Source organism: Pelecanus crispus, chromosome 2 (assembly GCF_030463565.1).
Source record: "Pelecanus crispus isolate bPelCri1 chromosome 2, bPelCri1.pri, whole genome shotgun sequence".
Classification (NCBI taxonomy): Eukaryota; Metazoa; Chordata; class Aves; order Pelecaniformes; family Pelecanidae; genus Pelecanus; species Pelecanus crispus.
Window position 1 is genome coordinate 27,312,239 of NC_134644.1, and position 9,526 is coordinate 27,321,764.

The 9,526-nt window shown below is 36.8% G+C and overlaps 1 protein-coding gene across 4 annotated transcripts in view; it reads left to right on the plus strand.

The window, feature by feature from the left end:
* Window positions 1–9,185, plus strand: part of VPS50 (VPS50 subunit of EARP/GARPII complex) — a 96,642-nt gene extending 87,457 nt beyond the window's left edge. For 3 of the 4 annotated variants that reach the window (XM_075728185.1, XM_075728184.1, XM_075728186.1), the window contains 5 exons: window positions 553–649; window positions 798–956; window positions 3,356–3,477; window positions 6,448–6,637; window positions 8,079–9,185. In XM_075728185.1, coding sequence (XP_075584300.1) covers window positions 553–649; window positions 798–956; window positions 3,356–3,477; window positions 6,448–6,637; window positions 8,079–8,198 — 688 coding nt within the window. In that variant the 3' untranslated portion in view covers window positions 8,199–9,185. Of the gene's footprint in view, window positions 1–552; window positions 650–797; window positions 957–3,355; window positions 3,478–6,447; window positions 6,638–8,078 lie in introns of those variants that run through there. The other variant, XM_075728187.1, reaches the window with a different exon arrangement.
* The last annotated feature ends 341 nt before the right edge of the window (window positions 9,186–9,526 follow it).

Consider the following 9,526-nt stretch of genomic DNA (forward strand, 5'->3'; position numbering starts at 1 on the left):
TTTGGTCAGAATAATAGTAAGAGTCAGATGGGAATTGTTTTTTCTCCCCCACACCATGATATTTAAAGACTAGAAGATCATTTTTAAATTAATTTTAAAAATGTATTTTCAAAGGAACATTATTTTCTTTTGCATTCATTTATGTTTAGTTAGAAATGTATTTCTTATTATGTTGTTATTAACAAATCCTACCCCTGAGAAAGAATTTGATCTGATTTGATTTGCATATGGAAATTACGTCCACTGACTTTACTAGACTTTGGATCAGACTTTTGCAGTATATCCTGAGTAAAATAGAAATATGAATTGTTGATACTCAGGCCTTAGTCTCTTTATTCAAGCATTTTCTTGTTTGCAGTCATATTTTAAAATTGTCAGAATTGAGAATACTTGTTAATATGCTGGTATGAAAGTGATATGGTTTTTCTCAGGACTAAATTTTCCAAGGTTACGTACCATTATTGCCAAATATGTCAACTGTAGAGTAAAAGTTGTACAGAGACATGCCAAATGTTGCATTTAGTTCACAGTAAATTTTCTTTGCTTTCAAAGGGTATTTCTGGCTGAGCAATTTGAGTTTCTTCAGCCTCATCTTGATGCTGTGATGCCAGCTGCCAAGAAGCCTTTTCTTCAGCAGTTCTACTCTCAGGTCAGAATTGCATAATTCACAGCTGATTTTTAAACAAAAGATTTGAAACTTGTACAATATGGTGGAAGTACTTGTTATGTCATAGTTATATATTGCTCTTATTAGGAAGAAATTTACTGAATTGAATTTTACTTATATTCTGTTTCAGACAGTGTCAACTGCCAGTGAACTACGTAAACCAGTTTATTGGATTGTTGCTGCTAAAGCCATTGACTATGAACAAATGCTGCTTCTCATGGCTAATGTAAAATGGGATGTGAAGGAAATCATGTCACAACACAATATATATGTAGATGCTCTTTTAAAGGTGAATACTTTCTGGGAAATGGTGTGCTAAATGTAAACATTAAATTACTGTAATACTTAACTAAAGCTGTTAAAGTAACATGGTTAGAGCAATACAGCATCTTGACAAATGGTAAGTTGTTATGAGGAGGTCTGTCCAGAATTTTCATTATTCTTGCTGCTAGCAGATTGTTTTCAGTGATGATTTTTTGACTATGTGGTAGGTGAGAGTGGCCACAAAAGTTTAACTAGTTTCATGTCTAAGTCTTCAATGGTAGAGAAATGTGTAGTAAATGGAGGAACATTGGGAAACACTGAGGAAAATCCAGCAGCCTGAGATAGTGCATGATCATTATTGGTGCTGGTTTGACCTATAGCCCCTACAGTATTTCTCAAAGACAACCACTAAAACCACACAGAATAGCAAATAGCCTTTGTTAAAAAACCACTGTCTAATGGAAGTTGCTATATTTAGAAGTTAGCATTCAAAAAGGAAGGTAAAAGGGAAGTTATTTACCCAACTTCTCAATTGCATTCAGTAGAAGTGGTTGTACAGTTGCTCTGTCTTATGGCATACAGAACCAGTTCTTGGGAGAATCCCTCTCTCATCCTTTTATATACGCCTAAATGATGTTTCTAAAGGTCTTTAGAAGGAAGTTCTGGCAGTGGTAGAATTATACTAATTCTTACAGAGAAACTGAAATTTTTATTTTAAAGATATGTGAATTATGCATCACAGAAAAAGTTATGCGTCTGTGTTGAATAACAGTTTTGATTAAACTTTTGTACTTTGTAGCTGTTCTCTGCTTTAAAAAAAATCAACATGAAGGGAGAATCTGATAGAGGATATATCATTGCACTGAGTTTGATTGAATCTTTGTGATTACCCTTCTTTATGCTGCCATGGTTTTTGAAATCAGTTTGTACTTACAAAATTTGGTCTCGCCAGTAGAACTTTTTCCTTTTCTTAGTGTGCAGCTGCTGATGAATTTGCTTCAGGACAATCAGGGCGAATACCATTTAAAACCATTTCTGGCCTCTACGTTATATAGCTACTAACAGTTGCTACAGGAGCTTTTAGATTACTGCTAAGCAATTAGTGATTTGCTGTGTAGTCTGAGACTCAGGAGTGTCAGATGTAAGCACAATGTTTAATGTAATAACCAACTGCTTTTAGCCATGCGCTCACATATGTGAACTTCTATACTCAGTCATAGTATGTGTGGAAGCAGATAAATTGGGGAAAGAGGATTGTTCAAGAAATTCATTAATATGGAGTATTAGGCATCTTCAGAAGACTGAGTTGCATGCCATTGTGGCATAACATTGTGGTACCCTGCTTCCTCTTGCCAAATTCCTCTTTCAGAAAATTTGTGTTAAACACCAATTATTTGCGCAGATACGAGGTTAAATTGGTTACTGAGATTCCCTTCTGTTTTTCTTCACTTCCTAATTTTTGATGGGGGGGAGGGGAAGGGAAAAAAAAAGAAGGAAAGGAAAGAGGAAAAAAAACACCTAGATTGTCAGTCTTGGAATGAAAACACTTTGTTGGACAAGTATGGTCTTAATAGGCTGCTTTTGCTGGTTACACAGTACGGTTCATTATCAGTCTGCTTTATATTTAAGTAATTTGATAGGTTTTTTTTTTTTAAATGATAGAGGTGTTAGTCACTGGCAGCAGACTTCTATTTCACTTTATGTAAGTCATAAAATCATTGTAGCAGTAAGTACGTTCAGTTATGACTAGTTTGTCACTCGGAGTAACAGCTCAAATCCATCCAGGCTGTTGGTGTTTCAGGTGGAAACAGGTGCCTTCCCTCAACCTGAATTGTTACCTAGTGTTGCAGTATGCTCCTAAACTGTTAGATTTGGACTCCCAGAGTGGGTGCTCTCAGCTCCTTTTAAAGCACCAGGGAACTTTCTAATGTGAAAGCTTGAAGAATGAAATGTGGTCACAATATTTCTGAGCTTCTCTTTGAAAGCTGGTGGGTGGGTATTTAGAGCGATAATGAGATTGTCACTGGATTTTCTGCAGTGGCTGTATATTGACTTTAAAAAAAGTTAAAGATGAGTTTAGGGAGTGAGGCAATGAAAACGGCATTTGAAGGATTAGCTGCTTAGTTAATTTTCAGAGGTGTCAGTTTCACAGAGAACTACACCTCTGGGGAACAGAGCAGTATTTCCTTTTTTAGAAAAAATTACTGAGGTAATGTTGTGAACTATATACTAGAAAGTGGTATGCTTTCTACTTTACACATTAAGCTTGTCTCTACAGTCTGTGCCTTTTAAGCTTCTCTGCTTTGCTCTTATTTTTCAGTATTCTTTCATGTGCATTTCTAATTCTTTGTTGTTGTTGCTAGGGATGTGTAGAGTACAATCCCTTTTATGCTAAAGGAATAATGATCTTTCATGTTTCATCAGGAATTTGAAGAATTTAACAGAAGGTTGAACGAGGTGTCTAAGAGAGTCCGTATTCCACTGCCAGTCTCCAACATCCTTTGGGAGCACTGCATACGCTTGGCCAATAGAACTCTCGCGGAAGGGTAAGTAGTTTATGAAGGTCTTGCTTTTGGGTAAATACGTCTATAATGATAATGTCTGTTTAATGGAATTAAAAGTTCTAATTTCATAGTGCACTGGTAAGCCCTTGTGCTTTTGGGGAGCCTAATAATATTAAGGCTTAACATAGTCCTTAGCAGTTGTTTCACAGAATATGGTACAGCATTAAACCTAAAGGGGATGGTCTTGTACCTAGATGCTACTGAAGAATGACAATTGTCTGAGTGTTTTATTGAAGCATTTGAAACAACATAGTTCTCTTTCAAAGAAACTTCTACCTGAAAATTATCATTTCCTGACAGAACAAAGTATAATGGTCAGCATCTCTATGGTGATGCCACTTGTCTTTGCCAGGAAGAAGGATAGAGCTGTCAACCCTAGCAGTTATCTTATAGTGGCCATGGAGCAGGATTTTTCCAAATTCATCAGGAACAGAGAGGTGTCTTAGTTGGTTTGGTAAATAGAGGCTCAAGCACCTTAGTCAGGAACTGCTACACCTTGCTCATCCCTCCCTCTTAATGAGTGTCCCAGTCTTTTCAATAATGTAGCCTGAGTATTGTAGTCTTTTCACCCATTGCATTTATTTTTGTGTTCTTGTCCCCTTGCTCCATATGTCTGGGTTCTCATCACACCTTCTTCTGCATCATAGAATATGTGCTGTCTTCCACTCTTTCTACATATGTTTCTATATTTCTTTCCTGGTTATCTTTACCCTATGCACTCCCTACTACCTATTTTACTGCTTTCCATCCCACTCTCCTGCTGTCTGCTCTAATTTAGGACCTCAACAACATCTTTCTTTTCCAAGTGTTAGCTGTCTATTAAGGATCATCAGCTTCCACTGCTTCCATCAAGCCATCATTTTTAAACTCATGCCTGTTTCTTTTCATGTCATCCTTTTGCAGTCTCTTAAGAGATCAATTTCATCTTCAGGGAGACTAAATACAGCCATGACCTCCCTCTGGCTTCTCGGTTCCTTCATATGACATGTGACCTTTACAACTCTCTCTCCTTTTTGAAATTCTATCTTCCACTTATCATGCCTTAAATGAAAAGAAGTGGAACAAAAGCATCTGTTGTCTTCTCCCCCCATCCCTTTCAAGTAGATAACACCAACAGTCGCTACCAAAGTCCTCTGCCTCAGCCCTTGTGCCTGTTTCGGGCTTGTTTCTTTCCTTTACTACACAATCTTACTCATCTTTTGTGACTTCTGTGTTCACAAACCACTTAATTCTTAGCTGTGAAGATCATCACTTATATGTCTTGTTCCATGCTGCAGTTTTGGTTCACACTTGTGACTTACCATGAAACTTTCACCTTTACTTTCACCTAAGCATTTGACTGACTGGTCAAAGTGGACTGGGAATACCTTGCTGATATGATTTGTCCTGTGCCCTTTCTTAGAGTGTAAAGAGCACTCATTATTATCTCCTCCCAAATACCTGCCTGTAATTTCTCTTTTTTGCCCAGTTCTCTTTTTCCTTGCATATTTTGTAGTTTCTTTTGCCAGTGGGGAAAGGGAAGGAAGGTATTCTGAACAGCTGACTGAATACCTTCATAACTTCTTTCATCTCTGAATTCCATGAAGGTATGGAATTAAAAGCCATGAAGGAGGCGTTTCTCCTCTGTTCAGCCAGTCAACTGAAATTGCTCTCATCAGGCTCTTCAATGAGTGAAGAATCCTGTCCAGTACAGTCAGCCATAATCCTTCTTTAAATTTTGCCCTGCCCTATGTCCTAGTTCTATGTTCTCTCCTGTTTCCCATCTGGCTTCTTGAAGTGCTTCAGTATGTCCTATTGAGAGTCATCATCCAGTCTTCTTCAGAGCTCCAGAGGGCTTGTGCTTTGGTCCAATTCTCTTTTTGCCTCTGTTATTTCTGCATTCTGCAAATTCTTTCTGCATACTAACTGTAAGGGTGCAATTTCTTCTTATTCTTAACCTGATCTTGCTGAGTATCCAGTTTGCAGCTGCATGTTTCTGCTTCCTTTGCATCAGACCTAATGATTTAGGGACTGTATAATAATTAGGATCAACTTCATGAACCAATGGAAGACTGAGGTTGCTTTAAATTTGGTACAAAGGAAGAGTGGAAACAGTGGGACAGGATTGTCACTTGTGGCAGCAGCCTGTGGGTGGGCTGGATTAAGTCTTATCAAGTCACTGTGCCCCAGACCAAAGCTTTTTTTATTCCCTGTACACAGCTGAAATTGGCACTGTTAAGGGCATTGCGATGTCATTTCCTTTGATCTTGACAAATGCAATTTCTTATCCATTTGAAAAACTGCAAAGATAGTTTTCCTCATTTGTTGTCTATCACTGCACTGTAAATCCTTCCTGGTATTACCCTGCCATAAGCTCATCTACTGTCTTTTCTTCTTTGAGCTCAAACCTATCACCAGTTTTCTGTCATTCTACTCTCATTAAAACTTTAACCTCTCACAGAGATTAGTCAGTGCTACCATCCTTTATCCTCCGGTTATTGTGGGTGTTTTTGAACAAACAGCTTTGTGCCTTTCCCTGATGCTGCCTCTGTTGGTTCAGCAAGCTCCTGGTGACCATTCCTAAAGCTGCCGCGTTACCTTTCAGACTTCAGTGGTCATGATCACTTGACTAAAGCCACTGTTTAGTGTGCTGATCAACATTGATTTCATTTCCTTTAACCCACTTCTAGTAAGTTGTTCAATATAGGATTTTTAGTGGCTTTTGGGAGGAGGGGTTGTGTTTTAAGTAACGCTGGGTACAATGGGTTTCTGTTCTGAGTGGGGCTAAAACATATACTAATGCAAATAAAATCTGCATCAGACATCCCAAGAGGAGTTCTTGTCTGCTTTTAACTTAAAACTATAATTGTGTTCTTCCTCAGGGTTCGAAGGATGAAGTTAACCAACTCTGAGAACTACCATTTATTTTTATTTCCTTCTAATTTTTACTTTCCACTGTGTTTCTCTTCTCAGTTATGCCAATGTAAAGAAGTGCAGCAATGAAGGACGTGCCTTGATGCAACTGGACTTTCAACAATTCTTAATGAAACTGGAAAAGTTAACAGACATTAGGCCTATTCCAGATAAAGAGTTTGTGGAGACCTACATTAAAGCATACTACCTAACAGAAAATGACATGGAACGCTGGATAAAAGAACACAGGGTAAGAGTTAAATTTTCATTCTTTTACTGTCTATTGGGAAAATTCACCATGATGATAGAATCATGCTAACAACTCTAAATGATCAATGCTTCTATGTGTGAAAAATTATTATATGCATATATATGGATATATTCATTTATTATAATAAAATCTGTATGGGAAGCAGTATAAGTATAAGTGTGTGTGTGTGCGTGCATGTATAGGTTCATTATATTTGTTATCATATGAAGTTAGTATGTGTTTGTACTGATTCAACATCTGATGACTGGGAAGGATGTCACATATACCTACTGTACCAAAAAACGTAGAGAACTAGAGCGAAGTGAAGTTGAAAATATTTGTGTGCTGTTCAGAATATGCCAAAGTGCACAATTTGATCATCAAGAACTACAGTTTGAAATCACATCATGACGTTTTGCTTTGCCTTTAGGAGTAGATTGTTTAAACTGAGTTGTTAGGCACAAAGGGTAAGAGTCATTGCTTTTTCTTCCTTCATTTTATAATCCTGAATCAGGATCAACATTGCTGTCTGAGATAAGTCTTCATTTGTGTTTTGAAAGCATTTAGCGTGCTTTTGTGGTAGCATAACCTAACAATTTTAACAGGACTGTCTAAGTAATAGTCACATGCATTGGGAGCTGCCCATTGTTAAAGTGAAAAGTATTTTAAAATGGAGCATTTTGAAATCTGTATTTTGGGATTCCTTTAAATCCCACTATAAATGGATGAAATAAATACGTCTTTACTGTCGTTTTCATTGTTATATCTCGAGCCACAAGAGAGATTGTGATCTGTTGCTTGGTGATCTACATGGAAAAATTCGTTTAAACCTGCTGGTGGAAGCTACATTTTGGATAGGGTTAAGTATAAAGGTAGTACTGGCAAATGTGGTGTTTTGACAGATGTTAAGAATTCTTGTTGTAACATTTTTGCCATTTTTTCCTCCTTTATCATGTACTGAAATTAACATTGTTTGGAGACCCTGTAGACAGAAGTATTTAGAAGCTTATTGGAAATGAGAAGTCAAAATAAGAAAGATCAACTTTTGTTACAGTGTGTTTATAAAAATGTTTTTGTGTTAAAACCTTATCCCATTTGCATATATATTTCCCACCAAACTCCCAAAGAATGGAAAATACATTAAAAATTGATTTAGATACGTAATATATTCACAGATTTACTTTCTGTGAACTCAGTCCAACACTACTAAAGTCATAAGCATTTTCCATTATAATCTGCCATGTAGCAAAATACTGTTTTGTCTTCTGCCTCAACGGTGAAAACTATCCAGACCTGACTTAACTACCACTTTAAATCTCCCTTGTGTACTGACTGCTTCTATCGGTTAAAAAGTCCACAATGTGTATGTCTGTGTTTTTTAATTTTCTATCTTTGTCTGGTGTTTTATTCTGCCATAACATGATCTGCTTTTATTTGCCAGGAATATTCCACTAAGCAGTTGACCAATCTGGTGAATGTTTGTCTGGGATCCCACATCAACAAAAAGGCAAGACAGAAGCTGCTAGCTGCTATTGATGACATAGACAGGCCTAAAAGATAACTGGAGAAAGCTACTTTCCTCGTGACTTGTACCTTTTTCTGTTCATGTGAAGCATGCAGACAAATCTCTCATGGACTAATGACAACATTCTCTTAAAAAAACATTGTGCATGACCTTTCTTACCAGCATTGGAGACACTCTGAAGTGGCATAATGTTCTAAAATATGAATTTTCTAATCTGTAGAATTCTTTTCTGTTGTGTTTCTTTGGGTTTTTTTTGTTTGGTTGGTTTTTTGTTACTTGCCCTTAGTAAAGGGCCACTGTTTGTGTATCATTGGTGAGCTGTATATTTTGCAAAACTGTATACTGTAAGTAAAATCAAAATCAGAGAGAAACACATTGGCTTAATATATAGTTGATGCTCTTTTTTAATAAAAGGGCTACTTGAAAATATGATTTCTTTCCTCCCTGCGTTCACCCTCAGAAATTGCGCTTTATCATGGACCAGTGTAAAATGAAAGGAAGTGAACAATATTTGATCAATGTATCTTGCATGTGGATTAAGAGTGCAGATCAACTAAATATGCTCATGTTAAAGCCTCTCATCTTTATATGTATTTAAAAATGTCTGTTTATTTCAGAGTTAATTTAGTCATATCAAAACTATTGACTTCACATTAATAGAAAGTAATAAATACCGTACACTAATATAATATCTTTATGAGGCTTTATTTTCTCAACAATGCAAAATGTCATGTACAATAGAAATTAGTACTGTTCCTTTCATATCACTTCCCTTTTGTCCCTCTGCCAGTCTTCCCTTTTCCGAAGCAATAATGCCAGGGAACAGGAATAATGGGTTTTTGGCTGAAGTTTTGGATTCATACTAAGATAATCTTACTATTTCCTGCACCTGCTGTAGATACCCTGAGTGATCCTGAGCAAAGCAAAATTGCTTGGTTCCGTATTTGTTCTAGAAATCAATTTGTCAGAGCATCACTGACTCACTGAAGGTTTCAGGTTTGCCTTTGGTTTTCAGTATGTAAAGTTTTGGGTGATTTTTTTTTTTTTTTAAATTACATAATAAACTTTTTGCAGTGCTCTCAGACCTTTTAAAAGGAAAAATGCTAGCATTGAGCTAATAGGTAAAGTAATTCACATAAGCTACAATCCAGTAATGTCTAAAACATGGTAAATTCTCAGTTTTGGGTTTATACTTGCCATTGTACTTTTAATTCAGACATGGGAGAATTGGGACATACTGAGTGACACCAGTACTTAGTGACAGAAAATTGCCTTCTGGAATCATTATAATTGCTCTTCTCTGTAGCTTAATTTCCTCTTCAGAAGTGGACTGAGCATCATCATGTGAGTTCAGTGAAAGCCTG